Below are 23,981 nucleotides of genomic sequence, written 5' to 3'. Positions count from 1 at the left end.
TGACTGGATAATTTTTAATTCAAATTAGCTACTTCAGTCATTATCCCATGTGCTCAGACGTGGAACCAAATTAAATGCTTTTTGAAATCCAATATGTTATATCCACTGGATATTCCTTGTTCATCCATTCAGTCACTTCCTCAAAGAATTCCAGCAGATTTGTGGGGCCTGACCTATTGCCTCTTGAACCATTTAGATATCCCTATGGCTCCGTTGTCTTTAGATGAACATAAGTAGCATCCTTAGTTGGAATGCTGTTGAGAATTTTTTCCAGATAATGTTAGATTAAATTCAGTCATTTTCTAATTTGCATCAGTAGTCATGACAGAAAATTCTTCACTACTTTCTAAGGGAAAGAAGCAAACTAATGCTATGCAGAGTCATGTTGACACTCTTTATGAAAAATATTGTTTTACTTCACAAAGGTTAGACTAACAAATGTCTTATATTTCAGAATAAAAATCCAGCTGATTTTTTGCAGTTACACACACACATATTGATCAGTTTTGCAAGCTATTAAGTATGGCTCATTATCCCCTCACACCCCCACCCCGCCCCACCCCAAAGGCTGGGTGAGCTGAAAATTTCAAAACTAAGATTGATGGGTTTTTGTTAGGTATTCAGGAACCAAACTACCTTCACTGCTGCTGGGTCAAAATCCTGAACCTCCCTTCCTAACAACACTGTGGATTTACCTACATCACGAGGACTGCAGCAGTTCAAGAAGGCAGCTCACCACCACTTTCTCAAGGGCAATTAGCGATGGGCAATAAATGCTGGCCTAGCCAGCGATGCCCACATCCCATAAAAATAATTTTTTAAAAAATTACATGGATAAAATTATATAGATCGACCACAATCTAATTCAATGGCAGGTATGCTCGAGGGGCTGAATACTTGCATACAGACTTGACAGGGAGGAAAAGACCAACTGGTTCATCAAGTCTGCCCAATGCCGTGATAGGTACAGCACCTTGACTAAACACTGCCAAGCCCCCTACCTCCCACCCCTCCATATTCTGCCCAAAAGTTTCTAGGAGAGGCAAAATAAAAGCAGAGGAAAATCTCAATGCCAATAAGGGGAAAAAGCATCCAGGAAAATCCAATCCTCAAAAGATGTCCCTTCTCTCATACAAATCACTGATTTCACTACATAGGGCATAACACACAAAGCTTACTTCACCAAGGTCCACTGCTTGGGAGGTGAATTAGTGGGAGGGCTTGACAAACCGATTCAATGTGAAGCATTAGCCTATGGGGGCCTTTCAAACTCTTGGAGTAGTAATTCACTCCTAGAATAGACACAGTTCATCAGAGGACAAAAGGGAGCCTCAACTGAACTGACCAAATTTTGGGGGTTTCTGGTGTGAATGTGAACTTATCCCAACTCATTTACCTAACGACCATTTAAATAGAAAACTGTTGCCAAACTTAACCGTTGTGCATGAGATGAAATACATGGAGAAATTAATTCTTTAAAAGACTGTTTTACCCACATTTTTCTTTAATTACTTTCAATGTGTTTGGCCAGCTGCCATTACTGCCATTGCGCTGGGCTTTTTTTTTCATGGACTCTGAATGACTTCCCACTGTCTAAACAGCAAAAGAACAAAGAAGCCATACTATAAGCTCGCTGATATAAAATCAAAGAGCTTATTAAATGGAGCCTAGGCAAAACAAGATGAAAGGGCCAACTTGGCAATCGGGAATGTGCTTGGTGTTCACACAGTGCTTGGTTTTGCACAAGATGTATTGATGCTGTGCCCAACAAGTACAAATGAATTCGCAGTATCACAGCAGTGGGGCAGTACTGGCAGTCCTTGATCTGAGGGGTCAGCAAGGCTGGGCTGTTTGATGGGCTTCCTGCAAATATAACCAAGACCTTTGATGTGCTATCACTTCTCATAATACCGCAGTATGTTTCCTTCTTGTAAAAACAAAGGCTTAGCTCGTGCTTCCCTTACCCGCAGTTATCCCTTTTCTCAGGACACCTAGGCATGTTTTGTCAGACACGGTAGTGAAGGGGTTTTTGATACTGTATAGTACCAATCATGTTTGCCTTAGGGAACCAATAATATTTTCTTTATAAATCATATTTAATTACTCCAATTCTCAGTGTGTCATCAACAAACATACCATTGGCTGGAAATTTAACATTAAAGTACCTCCTCTGTTATCTAGTTCTATTACTATATCAATATTTTTACATTAAGTATCTGGTCAAAATTTTATAGCTATGCCTCTAAAAAAAATTGTAATACCAATCAGCGCAAATTTTCATCAGGAAAAACTCATGAACAAGGGATATTGTTTTCTTTTTAAAATTCTGTTCTGTTAAAACATAGATAGAGCCTGTTCTATTTCCTTCCCTTAACCCTTTCTTTCCAACCACATACACTAGCTGTGGTTAAGAGGATGGGCAGATATCTGTGGATTTCTCTATAACCTTTCCCAATGTCTCTCTGTATGTGGTCACCTGGTACAAAACACAATAGTGCTTTGTGCCAAGTTGCCCTTCCAAGATGGAACCGCTGTCAACGGTCTTTTCCTACTGTTGGCCAGTCACCTTCCTTCCACTCCACAACATGATTGATGGCTCGGGGAGAAACCTGACTTGGAGCTGTCAGCACAGGCTTGACATCCCACAGTGTAGAACATCAGTTCAAACAAGTTAGTCAAATAGTCATTTGGTAGTACAGAACTTGAGTAGTGCTGAAAAAAGAGACATGTCTGAGCTTTTCATCTTGTACTCATCAGGACACTAGCAAGAATACCCATATAAGAGGAAAAACAACACATACTGTAGGTGAAGAGAGTGCTGTTTGGCTGGCAAGTGGTGTTGCCATGGAGAATGTACCACTGATGGTGGCTGACAGTTAACTGCCAAGCATCGTTTGAAATTTAAACCATGCAGCATGACCCTGATTGGTCAAGGCATTGCCCTGAGGAATGAATCAGTGAATGGCTGTCACTTATCTAGTTTAGCTAAAACAGGTGCAATGTGTTTTCCTGTTCTTTCTGTCTGCAAAGAACAGGGCCCTGTGTATTAATGTATGCTTCCAGTACACGCAAATGCACCACATTGTGAACCCAACTGAAAACCTTAAATTGGTCGTCAGCGTAATTTTTAGCACATTGAGGCTTATTTAGCTAATGTTGTCCAATCGTGGAATCACATATTATGTTGGACACTTTGTTTTGAGTTTTGCAAGCATGGGCTGGCTGGGTTCGGTCTGTACCTTGCCCATTGTGAACAGCGGCTGGGACATGCTGTTTGATATGATGCGCTAGTCTTTGGGACGTACAGCCTACATACCTAGCATCACACTGGCACTGAAACTCATGCACCACATTACTCATTTGTGTGATAGGCAGAACGTCTTTTTGGATTGACGGCAGCATCCTGCTAGTGGTGAATACCACTCATGTTGCTACCGCATAGTAGCAGTGTGAAACAGCTAGCTTCACCTGTTTCTCAAATTTTTGAGATACCTTGCCCTTCCAGGGTAATCTGAGGTAGACTGGGCACTTTTCAGGACCGGAAGTGACGGCCTTAGGCCCGTTCATGAGTTTGCGTGATATACAGCGTGAAATGATCTGAGCAGGGTAGTCATTATACTGCAGGATACCTTTGATGTGCCCTATTTCAGCATCAAGTTTGCACGGTGAACAAATGGCTCGAGCCCTATTTACAAGGTTACCGATAAGGCCAATCTTAAACGCCACTTGCTAACCAATTAGCACTCTCTTCACGTACAGTACTAATTGTTGCTTTTCCCCTTATATTGGTTTTCTTTTGAGTGTCCTGATGATTGCAAGATAAAAAGCTTAGATATGTCTCTTTTTTCAGCAATACTCAAGTTAATCAAACTTTATTTTAAGGCAATTTCTCATACAGCATATTCACAAGAAAATAAGAACTAGGAGCAGGAGTAGGCAATTCAACCCCTCGAGCCTGCCCTGCCATTCATTATGATCTCACTTCGGCCTCAACTCCAATTTCCCACCCTCTCCCCATAACCTTTCAACCTGTTACTAATTAAAAATCTGTCTATCTCCTCCTTAAATTTATTCAAGGTCCTGGCATCCACTGCACTCTGAGGTAGTGAATTCCACAGATTCACGACCCTTTGAGAAAAGTAATTCCTCCTCATCTCTGATTTAAATCTACCATCCCTTAGGCTAAAACTATGGCCTCTCGTTCTAGAATGCCCCACAAGGGGAAACATCTGCTCCACATCTACTTTGTCTATCCCCTTTAGCATCTCATATACCTCAATTAGATCTCCTCTCATCCTTCTAAACTCTAGCGAGTATAGGCCTAAACTGCTCAATCTCTCCTCATAAGACAAGTCCTGCATCTCTGGAATCAATCTAGTGAACCTCCACTGAACCGCCTCCAGTGCAACTACATCCTTCCTCAAGTAAGGGGACCAAAACTATGCACAGTACTCCAGGTGTGGTCTCACCAATGCCTTGTACAGCTGCAACAACATTTCCCTATTTTTATACTCTATTCCTTTAGCAATAAATGCCAAAATTCCATTTGCCTTCCTTATTACCTGCTGTACCTGCATACTAGCTTTCAGCGATTCATGATGGTAATATGTTTTAAACTGAGATGTATTGAACTTAAACAGCCTGCAAGGGGGCCTTAATAGGCCCATGAGGGCATTATCTCTATTCCATTTATGACTAGGCTTACTGTGTGGTGGAATCATAGTTTCAAGAATTCTGCATTCGATGTTTTACTGGTAACTGCTGGTATATACTAATAATCATTTTGTAGTGATGTCACTGTCTTCAGGGGGCAGTTATATGCAAAGTAAGGACGCATAGAGTTGGGGGTAATATTGGTTAACAGAGAGGAAGCAGAGAGTAGGGATAAACAAGGCATGTCCAAGTTGGGAAGCTCTAACAAGTGCAAGGATCAGTGCTGGGGCCTCAGCTATTTACAATCTAAATTCATGACACAGACAAAAGAGGCCAAGAGTAATATATCCAAGTTTGCTGACAACGCTAGGTGGGAATGTAAACTGTGAGAAGGACACAAAGAGGCTGCAAAGAGATATTGACAGGTTAAGTGAATGGGAAGCAAGATGGCAGAAGGAATACAATGTGGAGAAATGTGAGGTTATTTACTTTGGTAGCGTTTCTTTCTTTATTCATTCATGGGATGTGGGCATCGCTGGCTAGGCCAGCATTTATTGCCCATCCCTATTTGCCCTTGAAGGTGGTGGTGAGCTGCCTTCTTGAACTGCTGCAGTCCATGTGGTGTAGGTACACCCACAGTGCTGTTAGGGAGGGACTTCCAGGTTTTTGACCCGGCGACAGTGAGGAACGGCGATATATTTCCAAGTCAAGATGGTGAGTGGCTTGGAGAGCAAGTTCCAGGTGGTGGTGTTCCCATGTACTTGTTGCCCTTGCCCTTATAGATGGTAGCGGTCATGGGTTTGGAAGGTGCTGTCTAAGGAGCCTTCCAAAACCCCTTGCAGGATCAATGCACATGAACCCTAGGTCCTTCTGTCCCTGTACACTCTTTAGAGCTATGCCAAGTCTATACTGCCTCTCCCTATCTCTTCTGCCTCACACTCTCTGTATTAAATTCCATCTGCCCACTCTACTTGCCTATCTATATCCTCTTGCAGTCATTTGGTATCACCCTCATTGTTTGAATAAGGATGTCACTTTTGCCACCTTCCAATCCTCTAGCAACTTCCCCGTATTTAAAGAAGATTGATAGATTATAGCAAGCCCTTTCATTTTCTCCATCCCCACTTTCCTTTGCAACCTGGCATGCAATCCACCTGGACCATGCGACTTACCCACTCTAAGCATAGCCAGCCTTTCCAGTGCATCCTGGATATCAATTTTCACCCCATCCATGACCTCTACCATTCTATCAATATTTTGTCAGCATCCACTTCCTTAGTAAGCACAGATAAGAAATATTCATTAAGTATTCTAGCCTTCCTCTGTACTTCTAAACATATACCACTGTCCCTAATAAGTCCAACTCTGCCTCTTAAAACCACTTACAGTTTACATGCCAGTCGATTATTTTTGGGTTCCCTTTAATGCTGACTACCATTCTATTCTCATATCTGCATATTCATATGTAATCCTATAATAACTCATTGGCTATAAAGTGCTGTGGGATGGCCTGAGAATATAAATAGTGTAATAACAATATAAGTTCTTTCTTTAGATTTAAATTAGTTGCAGTTAAAGATAGAAAATCTTTTCCACCTAATTCCACGAAGTGACTTTAGTTCAACAATAGATATCTCCCATGAGGGAGCTGTTATTTCCAGGTGCCGATTGTTGGGAAATTCCAAATGGTGGTTAAAGGCTGGGTGAGGACAGTTGAGAGCAGTATGAACATGAGCCACAGGTTTTATTAACAGAATTCTCTTCATTAATTTCCACTTCTATGAAGACAACATGAATTTCACGAATGGATAACTATCAGGATCAACCTTTAAAAACTAAGAATGCACTGCGAACACACAGAGGGTTAGACCAAGACCCTTCAGCAAGACTCCCACCAAAAATGTTAAGCCCTTTCTCATTCAGAATCTAATTAATTCCTTTCATATTTGTACCATTGCCTGTTTGTATTTCAGCATGTCCCTCACTTGCCATATTTCCTTATGTATCTCTAATCAGTCGTTACATGTATTGAGACATTCTAATAGGTGTGAAAACATAGGGTAATGGTAACAAGTGACCAATAAAAACAGTAGCCAGAATTTCACGCTCCCCCACAGGCGGGTTTTTAGGTGGGGGTGGGAGCATGAAATTGAAGGCACGAGATTCCCTCCGGGTTCCCGCCTACCTCAACCACACAGCGCTTTTACGCTTGATCGGGCCAGGCCTCAGATGGGAAGCCCACCCTTGCCCCAATTAGGGCCTTAAGGGCCGTTTCCTGCCCAATCTCAAATTTTAGGCTGGCGGTAGGGTTGAACCTCCATGGAGGAAGCCTGAAAAAGAATGGGGTTGCATCTCAGGCGGAAAATGGGGAGAAGGGGGGGCTTGCCAGCATCAGAAGCCCCCTTCTGAAATCAGTTGTCACCCCCCCAACCCCATCGCCTTACTGTCTGGTGGCCTCTGGACCTCATTCCCCCCGGCCTCTCCCCCGTGACCGAGATTGCCTCCTTTGTGCCTCCCCACAGGCCTTCCCTACCCTCCCCCACCCTTGGACCCCTCGAAGTTACCTGGGGCCTCCAGTGCCTGAACTTCGGCTCTGAGGGCCTCCTGCATTTCTTCTTCTGTCCACTGCAGCACGGTCGCTGCAGGGACTGGAGAGCTGCAGGGACTGGGGAGTCCTCCCTAGTGAGGGGCGGAAGTCCCGCCTGCAGCCACTTAATGCTCATTCAAGCATGAAATGGCTGCGGGCCACTCACAGAGACTCTTCAAATGACGGGAAGTGAGACCCCCACCATCTGAAAAATTCAGGCCAGTAAAGCTGCAAAGATATAAAGTAATGAAAATGGGACCAACCTGAATGACGTCACCATCACCAATAACAAAAGTAAGCTTTGGATCCCTGTCTATAATGGTCTCATCTTCCAGCACTCCAAGCAGCTTTATGGTGACCTCTTGACCAACATCAGGTTTGGTAGCTTGCCCTTGTCCTTCCTTCAGTATTTGTTTCTGAAGCAGCCAGTCGTCTGTAAATTGAGTGTGTTTTCAAAGTTATTATAATGAGGTTAAAACGGGCCTACACTCAATAAAAATGCAGCTGTACTAAAGACACTGTTGAGATCAATGTCCTGCTGATAGACCCAAATTATAATGCTGACTGCACCTCACACCAACATTAGCGTGAAAGGGATTGAGCACCAAGCGACCATACTCCCAAGGGCTAATTTTTCACGCAGCAGGAGGCTGCTTTCTCCTGACTTTGAGAAGATAGAAGGAATATAGTTACAAAGCCCCCGAGGAATTTATTGAGCACTTGTAGAATGCCAAGTGCACAGTTCTGAAGAGGATCCATCCTGGACTCAAAACGTTAACTCTGTTTCTCTTTCCACAGATGCTGCCAGATATCCAAAGTTTTTCCAGCACTTTCTGTTTTTATTTCAGATCTCCAGCATCTGCAGTAGTTTGCCATTATCTTATAGAATGCCAGTTGACTAAAATAGATTATCTGGCCTTTATCACAATTGCTGCTTGTGGGAGCTTGCTGTGTACGAACTGGGTGTCACATGTTTCCCAACATTCGAACAGCAAATATATTTTGAATGTTCTTTATTGGCTGTAAGGTTCTTTGGGGCATTCTGAGGTCATGAAAGGCACTATATAAATGCAAGATATGTCTTCTTTCTATCCTGCAGCTAGTTCACTCTCCAAGCAGTGTGAGGCAACTTAATCAAAGTTTTACAGGTAATCTTGCAGGATTGTGTTCCCACTCCTTCAAGCTTCTCAAAGTCATGAGAAAGCAGCCTTTTGTAGCATGAGAAATTAGTCCTTGGGAGTGTGGTCACTTGGTGCACAACCCCTTTACTGCTGATGTCAGTGCAAGGTGCAGTCAGCAGTATAATTTGGGTCTTTGCTCAATGATCACACGTATTTGAATATCATGGTCATGGTACTCACTTTCATCTACCCAGCAACAGAAACTATGCAATGAACCCAAGATTTCCCAATACGCGTGAGCTACTGTAAGCTCAAACTTTAAAGGTACCATCTTGGTATCCCAGCTTCAACTTGCTGCAAAATCACAAGAGAACCTGGAGGCAGGGGTTCAAAGACCTTACACCTGACTAAAGATCTGGTCTTAGGTCGTTGGACATGGTGAGGGAATACTTAGCAGCAGCAGAATGCCTGTCGCTGCCATGGGTTGGAAAGATTTCAAAGGACTTGCACTTATGTAGCACCTTTCGTGATCTTAGGATGTCGCAAAGCAAGTTACAGCCAATTAAGTATTTTTGAAGCGTAGCCACTGTTGTAATGTTGTAATTATGTGGGAAGCTGTCCAGAAATGTGACTGTCAGGTCATAATAGAAGCAATGACAGCACTTGCATTTATATGGTGACTTTAATGGGGCAAAACATCCCATCTTAAAACATTATCAAATAAAGTTGACACTGTGACACAAAGAGGTAATAGACTAGGTGAAAAAAATGTTTGACCAAAGAGGTAGGTTATAAGGAGCATCTTCAAGGGGCACGGTTTCAGGATAAGGGGCCGATCATTTACGACTGAGACGAAGAGAAATTACTTCACTCAAAGGGTTGTGAAACTTTGGAATTTTCTACCCCAGAGAGTTGAGGAGGTTCCATTGTTGAATACATTTAAGGCTGGGATAGACAGATTTTTGGCCTCTCAAGGAATTAAGGGATATGGAAAGTGGGCGGGAAAATGGAGTTGAAGCCCAATTAGCCATGATCATATTGAATGGTGGAGTAGGCTAGATGGGCCAAATGGTCTACTCCTGCCCCCATTTCTTGTGTTCGTGTGGCTGTAGAGCTGGAAGAAGTTACAGAGGTAGCGAGGGGCAAAGCCATGGAGGAATTTAAAACATGAACAAGAATTTAAAAATGGAAGCTAAGCTGGAACAGGAGCCAGTGTAGTTGAGCTGGGTGCTGGTGCTGGTGAGCGGGACGTGGTGCAAACTAAAACAAGCTTTGAATAAATTCAAGTCTACAAAGGGTGCAAGATTAAAGGCCAGCCAGAAGATCATTGGAGTAGTTGAGTCTAGAGTTGGCAAAGACATGGATGATAATTTCAGCAAGAGATAAACTGAGACAGACAGGGAAGGGTGACGTTATGGAGATAGGAGTTGGCACTATGGACCACATATGGGACCAGAAGCTCATCTCAGGTTTAAATAGGGTGCCAAGCTTATGTGGTCTGGCTCAGCCTCAGACAGTGGTCAGGGAAAGGGATAAGCTGGTGGCGAGGGAAGACACCAGTGCCCCCCTGAAGTGTGGTGCCCTCAACAGCTTTTTCAACTGCCTCAACCCTTTCATGGCGACGTTGATGGCTAGGCGAGGCCCATGGGTGGGAATGCACCTGTCTGCTCCTTGTGCCACCAGTGACACTGAGTGTTCCATACGACAGAGAATCTCACTCTTCCTGAACATGTCAGTGCATGGGTGCTGCACCCACTCAAGTGATGTTGCAAATGGTTCTCCAAGAGGGCGGAGGGGGTTGATTTTAATTTAGTATGCCTAGCAGAAATCTAAAAGACCATGAGCAATGCTAATTTTACACCGTGACCAATTTTACTCTTCATTAGAGTCAGTGAAAATTGACTTTCTACCTGAAGCCTTGGGTTTGCCATTCTGCTGGGTTAAGTTAACTTGCCCCCTATACAGTTTCATTCCTCCCTCACCGAGAAATTTTTTGACTGTGGGCAGGGACATTAATGGAGGCCTAGGAGCTATACTCTCATCCTTTGCTTTATTGTGGCCTAGAGAGAAGGTAAAAGGATTTGATAGCCTCAAAAAATAAGTTAACACTGCATTCCGAAGACAATTTGATGAAATAATTAATCAAAAACAGCACTTTGAGCACAATCTAGTGTCTGTTCTACGGAAGACAAGGCTCCAATATGACTGAGGGAATGGGTGGCAGTAAACAGAGAGATTCAACTGGCTTTATCTCACTGCTGACAAGGTAAAACCAAATGAAAATCAAAGGACAGATCGGTAGATTAACTCGTTCCTTTCCTGACCCTGTCTGGTAGCTCCTTGTCACCAGCAATAAGTGAAAGTGGGAAAAATCTGGCAGTTTCTCTATCTTAATGCTGCTGACAAGTGATAATTGCATTGTCTCTCCAGGTGCACATCTGGCAAAAGGTATATCTTAACCTGTATCTGAAGCCTCACTCTGTTAGAATTAAGTTAATATTGCACTAAATGTATGACAGTCACTGCAGCACAGAGAGCTTTCATTAAAATAAGTTACAGTATTTTTATTATCAGAATTGTTTGCAATTACTGATTAACAGCTCTTTAAACAATTTCCAGAGAAATAAACATTATTGCAAAAGTTAATGTTTTGTTATTAAATTAGCCCTTTGATTCAAAAATAATCTTTTGAAAAACAAGAAGCTTAAATTTAAGGGGAGGTAAGATAACATGTCTTTAATCATTTTGGTTTTAACATACTTGTTTAGACTTTAGTGCTCTGTGTCAATTCTCCTATCTTTTAACTATTATAATGACTGAATAATTTGATTTATGTATATGGGCCTGAATGCCTTTTTATGTATGTGCAGTTTATTGCTAATATAATGACTATTTCTAATTCCAAATCAAAGTTAAAGTAACTAATCAACAGGTCAAAGGGCCAATACTTGCCTGTAATGCCAATCCAACTCTCAGAGTGGCAAGTATTCATAAAAGTGCTGACACAACATTCTCCAAGGCCACCGATCTCAAAAAATGGGGCCTGTAATTCATCGACATCAGAAGCCCTTATTGTCTCTGGAGGCAGCTGGAACCTGACAGCTTTACTGAGGCTAGAGACTTTGTCCAGGTTTGTTTGTTCTGCCTCCTCAGGACCAACAGATCCCATGATGGACTCGTTAATGGTTTTTAAAGCTGCCTCATTGACGTTTTCAGGCCCTTCGACCATTTTTGCTCCAAGCCCTAGATGCTGTTTATCCACTTCAGCAACCAAGGCCTCGCCATCTGGACAGGTCTTGGGTTGTATATAGCACTGAGCCTCGTCGATATCTGCCCAATTAACAGACTGCTTTTTATCCTCTTCCACTTCTGCCAAAGTCTCACCATCTGGACAGGCCGATGCATGTGCGCAATGCAAAAACATTTCAGTCCGATTAACTGATTCCTCTTTAGTTTTAGAAAACAGTCCTTGGTTTGTCGAGTTTTTGGAGGATATTGCTAAATTGAAGAATCTCTCCGGGGGCGTCAATCCATCAGTCCACTGTTTATCAACTAAAGCTGTACAATGTGAGACATTATAGACTTCAGTTAACTAGTTCAGCAGACAATCCAGCATTTCCACAACAAAACAAATACAGGCCAAAGTGAACAGCTAAAGTGATGTTACAAGCGCACCAAACAATGTCAGTAAGGAGTCTGCGGAGATAATCTCTGAAGATTAACTCGACAAAATCCAGTAAAGTGTCAGTCAAAACCAATTAATTATCGAGCACTCCCATGATTCCTTGAATTTTAAAAGAACAACCACAGCTAAAAATAATCGCAAAAAATTTTTTAAAAAGCAAGGGCTCAAAGACGCCAGATTTTTCTTTGATATTTCCCAGGGTTGCTACAGTACCCTGGTTTACCTGCTCTGGGACAAAGCAATGTTTTCCAGTCATTCTTATTCCAGAAGCCCATCTTCTGTAAGATTGTTCTACATTTATTCCTGCTCCATTAACACAATGCTAGCTGTATGTTTGACAGAGTCCCAAGAATAAATTCTTTAGAGTATATTGGGTTATGGTGCTGTTTTGGATTCATAATCAGTGGCATGTCGATTCCTTGCTTCCCAACTAGGTGGCTAGACCCGAGGCTGGAATTGGTCCCCAGGCCTCGCTAACACTGTTTGTGCTGTCACACTGCCACAGGTGGGCATAGCAAGCCACTGAAGGATTCTGAACAGAACAGAGTCTGTGGCTCCACTCATCGGAAACCAATTTCTGAGCAAGGTCCTTAAATAGGCATTCTGCTCCTCTTTGATATATGCCTAAACCCCTGTTTTAGGCAGCCTCTTTGTGTGCCATCCTTCCGTTAACTGCAAACATACCAATTAAACGACAAGGATTGGTAAAACAACAATGTGGGCTCTTTATTTGAAGACAAGACTATATACATATAATGGTAACAGGGAGGTGTAAACACGTCTGACTTGTATGACTGCTTCCTTGTCCTGTCCACAGATTCATGGGATTATGCATCACACCCTGTCGCGTGGTGGATAGTGATGGACAGTAGTTTAAGACGCCCCATTTAAAGATACATTAACATCACAATATTTGAGATGGCTGAAAATGGGCTCAATGGATTTAGCAGAGACCTGAACAGGGGCAGATTGGGCATTGGACATCTCACAGCAAATTGGTCGTTTTTTGCCCTTATTTCACACCCGAAAAATGGCTGAGAAGCACATCAATTTTTACTCCAAGCATGTTTCAGTTATTATTATTGTATCTTTTCCACCTTATGTATTGGCACAGGATATTGGAACTATGGCAAATGAGCTTTACATTAAAGATTTTAAAAGGCATCTTTAGATATTTTTAAAAGGCAGAGCAAACTGTTCCATGCTGATAGAACTTTGAGGACAAAAACAAGAACTTGCACTTATATAGCGCCTTTAAAGTAGTTAGGTGTCTCAAAGCGCTTCACAGGAGCATCATCAGGCAAAAGTTGAGGCCGACCTAAAGAAGGAGGCATTAGGACAGGTAACCAAAAGCTTGGCCAAAGTGATAGCTTTAAGGAGCGGAGAGAGGCAGAGAAGTTTGGGGAGAGAATTCCTGAACTTAGCACCTAGTCGACGAAAGGTACAGCCACCAATAGTGGGGCAAAGTAAGTGGGAGATGCACAGAGGGCCAGAATTGGAGGAATGCAGAATTTTCGGAGGATTGTAGGCTGGAGCAGGTTACAGAGATAGGAAGGGGTTAGGCCATGGAAGGGCTTGAAGACAAGGACGAGCATTTCTAATTTGAAGCATTGCTGGATTGGGAACCAATGTAGATCACTGAGTAACCCTGTCCAATACATAGAGCTGATCTCATTCCAAGCAATGAACCTTTTCAGTTTAGCAGATTTAAACTACAGATTTAATCTGGGCATCTGAGAGAATCAATAAACCAAATTCCCTTTGCCCTTTTAGGACACAAACAGATACACATTAATCTTTGTTTGAATTCTCACAGGGGCAGGGGGATTATATTAGGTTTTTCTTCCATTTTGCCTTACTTTTAAATTCTTTCTTGGGATGTGAGGAACACTGGTTAGGCCAGCATTTATTGTTCATCCCTAGTTGCCCCTGAGAAGGTGGTGGTGAGTCACCTTCTTGAACCATTGTCGTCCATGTGGTGTACATACACCCACAGTGCTTTTTTCTGTAGTGATTTGATGCAATTGAGTGGCTTGCTAGCCAATTCAGACAGCAATTAAAAGTTAACCACATCACTGTCTGTCTGGAGTCACATGCAGGCCAGGTCAGGTAGGGATGGCAGATTTCCTCTCCTGAAGGACGTTGGTGAACTGTGCAAATTTTTTTAAAAAAGCACTTGTGTCACCTTCAATCTTTGTGTAAATGGATTTACAGGGAATAAAAACAGTATCTGCAATTAACCTATAGGAAAAATTGAACACTAAGTAGTCTGTGTTCTATACTGCCTAACTTGCGATTATGCCTATATTGTTCAACTGTGGTGTTGCAGGCAGCATCAAAGAGTCACCAAATATCATTTATAAGAAGCGACAATCAATTATTTTGGTTTGAAAGTGTTACCTATTTTGATGTATAACATTCTTAAAAAGTAGTAATATAAGGCTAAAGCGGTTGAAAATGTTTCTTGCTTGCTAATTTTCTCCCACTCTTCTTACCCATGTTCATGAAACATGTGCCAGACTACATGGACATGGTACTTCAAGGGGCGGTAAGGCAACGATTTCCTGTACATGATTCTTATTCACCAGTCCTTAGCCCAGCAGCATTATTGTAGTTTTTACCATTTCATATTAATGAGTTCAAACCATGTTTACAATGAATGCTGAGGTCTGCTTTGGACTTGGTTGGCAAAAACTCTTCTAATCGCTTGGGGTGATAACTCAAAGAAACATTCTGCGACTAATTTTAAAATGTATAGGATTTGAACCAGTGTCATTCATCAGGGTTGCATGAACAGTGGGGTGGTCCCCAGCTGTACCCACAATTCTTCCACCATGATCCTGGGTCATGGTTTCCCAGATTTTCCACATTTCTCTCCCCCTCCGCCATTAACATTCCCTCCAGACCCATTCTAGACTCTTCCCATTATCATTCCTTTTGTCACTCAATCACTCCTGCGTCCTTCCCTTTGCAATGTCCAAGATGTCCATCTGTTATTCTTTTCCTGCCCCCATTCCCCACTTCCTTAAAAGCTGCTCATCTCTAACATTTTCCAGTTCTGATGAAAGGTTAAGAACCTGAAATGTTAACTCTGTTTCTCTCTGCACAGTTGTTGCCTGAACTGCTGAATGTTCCAGCATTTTCTCTTTTCAGTTAATTTACTTGGCTGATGCTCAAGCATTTTCTTAAATCCAAAACGTTAACCACAAAAGATTATTAAAAATAATTTGCTTTCATCTAATTTCAGTAATTTGTATATTAATAGAAATACATCTTAACCTCAGAAAGAATTTTCAATTAACCTGTGACGCTGTTACCTCACAAAAGCCTCATTGCAATTTAAACAATTTATGTAGTGGTTGCACCTGGATCAGCTTTATGCCACATTAATATCTATTGTAAATTCAACAGTAAATCATTTTAAAAAAATTTTATTAATCTGTGACTTATTTCCAGGAATGGTACCCTTAAAACTTATACATAAACTCTAGTAAATAAAGATCACCCTAATTTTAGGATTCTTGTTATCCACATTAAAGGCAAGAAATCCCAGATACTAGGATTAGAGTACTTTTTTAGATAAAATAATACATTGGCCTGAATTTTCCCATCAGCGATTTGGGGGTGGGGCCTGCTCACCGACGGGAAAATGACGCGGGATGACTTCGGGAGGAACCCCTGACGTCATCCAGGTCCCTTTAAATTTTTAAGAAGGCGGGCAGACAGCGAAATCAGCTGTCAGCCCGCCGACCTGTCAATGGCCAATTGAGGCCATTGACAGAGTAATTAAGATAATTAAAGACCTGCCCGTCCAACCTTAAGGCTGCCGGGCAGGCCAGGAGCCCCAGCGAGCTTCTGATAATACATGAAACCTCATCCACTGGCAGGATGAGGTTTCATGTCCGTTTTTAAAGACTTTAATACATTTTATGTGATATTTATTAACATGTCCCATCTCGTGTGACATTGTCACATGAGGGGGACATGTTAATAATTTTTTAATTTTTCTATTTTTAAAGTTTTCCGGACTGTCAGTAATCTCCCTGAGACAGTACTTTGCCTCAGGGAGCAGTGCGCTCTTTCGTGCGCATGCGTGAAAAAGCGTACTTTGACACTTGCTGTTAACTGAAATATCTCCCTCCTTTGCCAGTGCTAGGGGTCTGCACGTTGCTGTACTGTTGGTTAAGCTGGGGATTCCCTCCCCCCCTGCACAGGAAGTGCATAGCGCTTCCTGTCGGGCAGGCCGCTGGGCGGGGCCTTAATTGGCCCGCCCACCGCCGAGCCGGTGGGGCCCACACGCCCACCAAAATTCTGCCCTTTGGCTTTGTGTGGTTTGGTACAGAGATGTAAACAATGGTTAAAAGCTTTATAGATAGGGGGAGAAGGTGGCATAGTCGTAATGTCACTGGACTAGTAACCCAGAGACCCAGGCTAATGGTTTGGGGACATGGGTTCAGGTCCCACCTTGGTACCTGATGGGATTTGAATTCAGTTAATAAGTCTGGCATTGAAGTCTAGTCTCAGTAATGGCGACCATGGCACCATCATTGATTGTCAGTAAAACCCACCGGGTTCACTAATGCCCTTTACGGAAGGAAATCTGCCATCCTGACTTACCTGGTCTGGCTTAGATGTGACTCCAGACCCACAGCAATGTGGTTGACTCTTAAAAATAACTTGCAAGGTCAGTTCAGTGGCAATTAGGGATGGGCAACAAATGCTGGCCTTGCCAGTGACGCTCGCATCCCATGAAAGATTAAAGAAATTTGATAGTTTACATCGACCTGACTGGATCTTGGTTGAACACCTTATGCAAAAGTTGCACCACTGGCAAAACAGCACTCCCTCAGTATTGAACTAAATTATCACCTTAAATATGTCCTCTCCAGAGTGACACTTGGGCCCATGACCATGAGCAATCAAATTACTATCAATCTAGTTAATCTATAAAGTTCCTAAATAATGTCTAAATCGCTGTACACACAAAGCCAATGCATTATTTTATCTAAAAAAATTAAAGGAGAGGAAAAATAACCATAATAATACTCAGCTTAAATTCAAACTTGAGGAAATCATGTCTGCTCATACTGTGACTGAAAGTATAAATTGCAAAGGGCATTTAAGGTAAATCAAGAGCCACATAGAGCCTAAATTCAGATTTCTGCCAAAGTGGAAATATTTATTGGCATGGAGTTCAATTTTCTTCCCTGCTTTTTACAAAAAATAATTCCATGTAACATTTTTTATCACATGTACACCTCACAGAAAGTTCCTTTTTCCATTGATTTATACCAGTAAGAATAATTCGTATTGTTAAATGTACACTGCGCTTTTCTCACTGTTTCTATTGCATAGTTTCCTGGTCTTTAGCTGCCTTGGGCTTTGTCCCCAGGACTTCTGCCAGAGTGCCCTTTGCTTCACTCTTTCACCTGTAGAAACCTTCTCAAAGCCTATCATGTTGGCCAGCCTATTAACTCATGTACCATGACTCAACACATTTATTCCTTTTATCTATTTTTATTTCTATTTAAGTCAATTGCCGGAGAATATTTTCTCCATTAAAGGCTCTATGTAAATGGAAGTTGTTGTTCAGCCGATAATGCAGTTCTACTTTGAACAGAAGTGAAACGTAAATTAAAAAAATAGACACCACTTCTTAAACTACGTCCATGAACGTGCTGTGCCATTAACTAAGTGAACTTAAAATTCACCCTCCCATTAATTGCAAGTTAAGGAAGTCTGTGTGTGCAAGCAAGAGATTATCAGTTCTCTACAACATGTAAAAAAAAGATCCAGCCCCTGCCCTCATGAGAATGGTCAGCTTTTTCACTTTTTCCTGTTTTAAGTGCAGGGCCAAATGAAGGGCCGATGCATATGTAGCAATAATAAATTCAACAATTACTAGTTCCCTCACTCTCACTGTGACATCTCACCCACCCACCATTTTATGTTTATCTTTGATGGCAAGCAGAATTCCAGGCAATGGATAACAACTGCAAAAAATGCACGGCCATTTTTCCAAGTCTTTTTTCCGATTGGACAATTTATGCTATGCTACGTTGCAAAGACATGATAAGGAAGGTTGTCGATCAGCATAGAACCATAGGAGTCATAATTGGGACAAGGACCAAAATATGATTTAGAAACTCTTTTGAGCTGTTGGGGGTCCCAAGTGCTACTTTGTGTAACTGAAGTTCTGCTCATCTGGTGGGGCGAGCATGTAACTATGACCCAAGCAATTTATTGAGGGGAGGTATAGACATCTGAGAGATCAGTGCTGAATCTATTTGTTCTTTTGCACAGGAATGTATTAAAAAAGAGATGTTCTGTTCCGCTCAATAGCCCACATTGAGTATGTATTATTGCTGCAGAAGACGGGAAAGTAATCTCACAACTTTCACAATCAATTTACTTAGTTTCTTTATTCATTCATTGTATGTGAACGGCACTGGCAAGACCAGCATTTATTGCCCATCCCTAATTACCTTTGAGGTGGTGGTGAGTTGCCTTCGTGAACCGCTGCAGTCCATGTGGTGTAGGTACACCCACAGTGCTATTAGGAAGAGAGCTCCAGGATTTTACCCAGCGATAGTGAAGGAACGGTGATAAAGTTCCAAGTCAGGGCAGTGAGTGGCTTAGAGTGAACTTTCCAGGTGGTGGTGTCCCCATGCATCTGCTGCCCTTGTCCTTCTAAGTGGTAGAGGTTGGGGGTTTGGAAGGTGCTGTCGAAGGAGTCTTGGTGAGTTGCTGAAGTGCATCTTGTATATGCTGCTGCTACTGTGCTTTGGCAGTGGAGGGAGTGGATGTTTAAGGTGGTGGATGGGGTGCCAATCATGTAGGCTGCTTTGTCCTGGATGGTGTCAAGCTTCTTGAGTGTTGTTGGAGCTGCACATATCCAGACAAATGGAGAGTATTCTATCACACTCCTGACTTGTGCCTTCTAGATGGTGGACAGTCTTTGGGAAGTCAGAAGGTGAGCTACTCGCCACAGGATTCCCAGCATCTGACCTGCTCTTGTAGCTGCAGTATTTATATAACTGATCCAGTTCAGTTTCTGGTCAATGATAATCCCCAAGATGTTAATAGTGGGGAATTCAGTGATGGTAATGCCATTGAATATCAAGGGGAGCCGATTACATTCTCTCTTATTGGAGATGGTCATTGCCTGGCATTTGTGTTGTGCGATGAGCCAAATGGCCTCTTTCTGTGCTGTAATGTAACTATTCTGTGATAGCTATTTTGTGAATGTTACTTGCCACTTATCAACCCAAGCCTGAATGTTGTCCAGGTCTTGCTGCATATGGACACAGACTGCCTCAGTATTTGAGGAGTCTTGAAAGGTGCTGAACACGATGAAATCATCAGTGAACATCCCCACTTCTGACGTTATGTTGAAGGGAAGTTCATTGATGAAGCAGTTGAAAATGGTTGGGCCTAGGACACTATGCTGAGGAACACCTGCAGCGCTGTCCCAGGACTGAGATGATTGACCTCCAAAAACCACCTTCCTTTGTACTTAGTATGACTGCAACCAGTGGAGGGTATTTTCCACTGATTTCCACTGACTCTAATTTTGCTAGAGTTGGATTTGTTCTGCTTTTTGTGAACAGGACATACCTGGACACACCTGGGCAATTTTCCACATTGCTGGATAGATGCCAATGTTGCAGCAGTACTGAAACAGCTTGGCTAGGGGCGGGGCTAGTTCTAGAGCACAAGTCTTCAGTGCTATTGCCAGAATGTTGTCAGGACCTGTAGCGTTTGCAGCATCCAGTGTCTTCAGCCATTTCTTGATATCACATGGGATGAATTGAATTGTCTGAAGGATGGCATCTGTGATGCTGGGGACCCCAGGGGGAGGCCGAGATGGTTCATCCACTCGACACGTCAGGTTGAAGATGGTTGAAAGGTTTAGCCTTGTCTTTTGCACTGATGTGTTGGACTCCCCCATCATCAATGATGGGGGTATTTGTAGAGCTGCCTTCTCCAGTTAGTTATAAAATTGCCCACTGCCATTCACGATTAGGACTGCAGAGCTTAGATCTGATCCGTTGGTTGTGAAATTACTTAGCTCTGTTTATCACTTGCTGCTTATGCTGTTTGGCATCCAAGTAGCGTATCGTTATAGCTATATAACAGGTTGACATCTCATTTTTAGATATGCCTGGTGCTGCTCCTGGCATGCTCTCCTGTACCCTTCGTTGAACCTGGGTTGTTCTCCTGCCTTGGTGGTAATGGTAGAGTGGGGGATATGCCAGGCCATGAGATTACAGATTGTGGTTGAGTACAATTCTACTGCTGCTGATGGCCCACAGCGTCTCATGGTTGCCCAGTTTTGAGCTGCTAGATCTGTTCGAATTCTATTCCATTTAGCATGTTGGTAGTGCCACACAACATGATGGAGGGTATCCACAGTGTGAAGACAGGACTTCATCTCCACAAGGACTGTGCCATCGTCGCTTCAACCAATACTGTCATGGATAGATACATCTGCGGCAGATAGATTGGTAAGGACGAGGTCAAGTAGGTTTTTCCCTCTTGTTGGTTCCCTCACCACCTGCTTCAGACCCAGTCTAGCAGCTATGTCCTTTAGAACTCGGCCAGCTCAGTTGTAGTGGTGCTACCAAGCTATTCTTGGTGATGGACATTGAAGTCCCCTACCCAGAGTACATTCTGTGACCATGACACTCTCAGTGCTTCCTCCAAGTGGTGTTCAACATGGATGAGCACTGATTCATCAGCTGAGGCGGGCAGGGTGAGGGCAGTATGTGGTGACCAGCAGGAGGTTTCCTTGCCTATGTTTGACATGGGGTTCGGTGTCAATGTTGAGGACTCCCAAGGCATGTTGGCTTGGGAGAGGATGCTGCTGTTGGACTACTTTTCCTGATTTGGAGGATCATGCGAAGGCATCATTGATGGTTCTTCTCCAGTGCTTTGAAGTGCCTGCTGTAAGTTGTCTACATCTCTGATGCATACTCAGTCAAATGCTGCCTTGATGTCAAGCCAGTCTCTCACACCTCAACTCTGGAATTCAGTTCTTTTGTTCATGCTTGGACCAAGGCTGTAATGAGGTCTGGGCTGAGAGGTCCTAGCAGGACCCAAACTGAGCATTGGTGAGCAGGTTATTGCTGAGTAAGTACTGCTTGATAGCATGCCCAATGACATCTTCCATCACTTTGATAATGATTGAATGTATACTGATTGGTCGTGAATTGGCCACTCTAGATTTGTCCTGCTTTCCACTTTGTCAGGTAGATACCAGTGTTGTAGCGGTACTGGAATAGCTTAGTTAGACTCATGCTAGCTCTGGAGCACAAGTCCTCAGTACTGCACACAGGATGTTGTCAGGACCCATAGCTTTACCTGTATCCATTGCATTCACCTGTTTGTTGAAATCATGTGGAATGAATTAAATTGGCTGAAGACTGGCATCTGTGATGCTGGAGACCTAAGGAGGAGGCTAAGATGTTCATCCACTTGGCATTTCTGGCTCAAGGTGGTTACAAATGATTCAACCTTGTCCTTTACACATGTGCTGGGCACCACCACCTTTGAGGATAAGGGTGCTATTGGAGTCACATCCTCTGGTTGGTTGTTTAACTGTCCATCACCATTCACAGCTGAACGTGGCAGAATTACAGAGCTTTGATCTCATCTGTTGGTTGTGGGATTGCTTTGCTCAATCTTTCACACGTTACTTCCACTTTTAAGTATGTATGTAGTCCTGTGTTGTCGCTCCACTGGATCGGCACCTCAATTTCAGGTACAACTGCTGCTACTCCTGGCATGCTCTTCTGCACTCCTTACTGAATCAGAGTTGGTCCCCCAGCTTGATGGTAATGGTAGTAACTGTGGGTATAGCCTCTCCTGCTGTCTATCAGGGGTCACATGATGTCCTGGGAGGCTCTGGCCAATGAGCCCTAAGCGTGGGCAATCCGGGGGTGGGGCTTAATGACAAGAGTCCTGATCGAGCATGGAGCACCTAAAAAGCCCTCTGTAATAAAGTTCATCTGTTTCTTGTTGAAACTTGTCTGCGCTGTCAAGTCATTACAGTAATGGTAGAGTGAGGGATATGCCAGGGATATGGGAGGGTACAGATTGTGGTTAAATACAATTGTGCTGCTGCTGATGGCCCACAGCACCTCATGGGTGCCCAGTTCAGCTATAAGATCAGGCATGATTTAATTGAATGATGGGGCAGGGTTGAGGGGCTGAATGGCCTACTCCTGTTTCTATGTTCCAATTACTATTACTTCTACATAACATTTCAAATAAGGACCCAAACTCACGAGATACATGATAAAATGCCACTTAAAAAAATAGCAAATCTTGCTTGTTTTATAGGATCCATCAGTTCATTTCTGTTGATTAGGACAACATGATGTTTTGCTTCATGTATTTGTTGACACACATAAGGTATATGGCACAGAAACAGATTCAGCCCACCCAGTTCATGCTGGTGTTTATGCTCCAATCAAACATCCTCCCCATCTTTCCCCATCTAAATCTATCATCATCATAATCATCTCTTCCCTTCTCCACAGTACACTTGTCTAACTAAATGCATCTATACTATTTGCTCCAACCACTGTGCCAGTTTCACTTTCATACCATTCTTTGGGTAAAGAAGTTTCTTCTGAATTTGGATTGGATTTCTTGCTGACTATTTTTTTTGATGGCCTCTTGTTATGCCCTTCACCACAAGAGGAAACATTCACTCTGTGTCCACTTTATCAAAGGCTTTCATAATTTTAAAGACCCATATTTGGTCACTGCTCAGCTGCCTTTTTCAGAGGGAAAAGAGACCCAGCCTGTCAATCCTTTCCTGATGTGTAACCCTACACATTTCTGGAGTCATCCTTGTAAATCATCTTTCCACCTCCTCCAATGCCTCAATATCCTTTTTACAATATGGCTTTAACTATTCTCCTATGAAGTGCCTTGGAATGTTTTACTGCATAAAAGATGCAATATAAATATAACTTGTTCTTGCTTATTGATGTTATGAGACAGAAAATAAAGTTGTGAACTGCTAGTCATTCAGCCGCCTCTATTTCTGTCCTATCTATCATCGTCAGTTAGCATTGCTGACGCTGGATCTACTCATACAATTAGGCCAACCTCCAATCATAGGAGCATTTGAGCACAAGTTGGCCATTTAATCCCTAAAGCTTTTTCTGCCATTCAATGAGATCATGGCTGACTTGCCACCTAACTCTGTATTCCCGACTTTGCCCGGGCCATATCCCTTAATATCTTTGGTTACCAAAATTCTTATCAATCTCAGATGTAAAATTGACAATTGGTCTGATATCAGTTGCCATTTATGGAAAAGAGTTCCAAACTTCTACCAACCTTTATGAGTGTTCTCTAACTTCACTCCTAAAAGTCTTGGCTTTAATTATTAGGACATAGTTTCCTATTCCCAACTAGATTCCCCAACTAACAGAAATAGTTTCCCTCCATCTACTCTATCTGTTCACCATAATATCGTGACAACTTCAACCTTTAATCTTCTAACTTCTAGGGAATACAACCCTAGTTTGTGTAATTTCTCTTTGTATTTTAACCCTTGGAGTCCAGGTATCTATCTAATAAATCTATGCACACTGCCCCCAAGGCTAATATATCCTTTCTAAGGTGGGCAGAACTGCTCATGGTACTCCAGGTGTCATATAAACAGTGCTTTGTATCTCTTTGCTACTGACAATGTAAGTGTAATGTCTTTGCAGTGGCAGTACTCTCTTTCTACTCAGCCATATGTTCAATAGACATTTTGTGACTTGTCATAAGTAAGAATCGTAGGCAGTAATCCTAGTTGCCCAGAGGGAACATAGGAAGAGAGTAAATAGGAGCAGGAGTAGGTAATTCAGCCCCTCGCGCCTTCTTCATCATTCATGGCTGATCTTCTACTTCAATGCTATTTTCCCACACT

At 42.6% G+C, this 23,981-nt stretch overlaps 1 protein-coding gene across 1 annotated transcript in view; it reads right to left on the bottom strand.

The window, feature by feature from the left end:
* Window positions 1-10,378, bottom strand: part of fkbp16 (FKBP prolyl isomerase 16) — a 184,074-nt gene extending 173,696 nt beyond the window's left edge. The window contains exons 1-2 of the mRNA XM_078530410.1: window positions 10,272-10,378; window positions 7,504-7,673 (exon numbers count right to left, since the gene is read on the bottom strand). Of these exons, the coding sequence (XP_078386536.1) occupies window positions 7,504-7,673; window positions 10,272-10,374 (273 nt within the window). The 5' untranslated portion in view covers window positions 10,375-10,378. The remainder of the gene's footprint in view (window positions 1-7,503; window positions 7,674-10,271) is intronic.
* Between the last annotated feature and the right edge of the window lie 13,603 nt (window positions 10,379-23,981).

The sequence above is a fragment of the Cetorhinus maximus genome, chromosome 26, assembly GCF_964194155.1.
Source record: "Cetorhinus maximus chromosome 26, sCetMax3.hap1.1, whole genome shotgun sequence".
NCBI classification, from domain to species: domain Eukaryota; kingdom Metazoa; phylum Chordata; class Chondrichthyes; order Lamniformes; family Cetorhinidae; genus Cetorhinus; species Cetorhinus maximus.
Note: the sequence above shows the minus strand (reverse complement) of the source record. Positions and strands in the feature narration are given on the sequence as shown.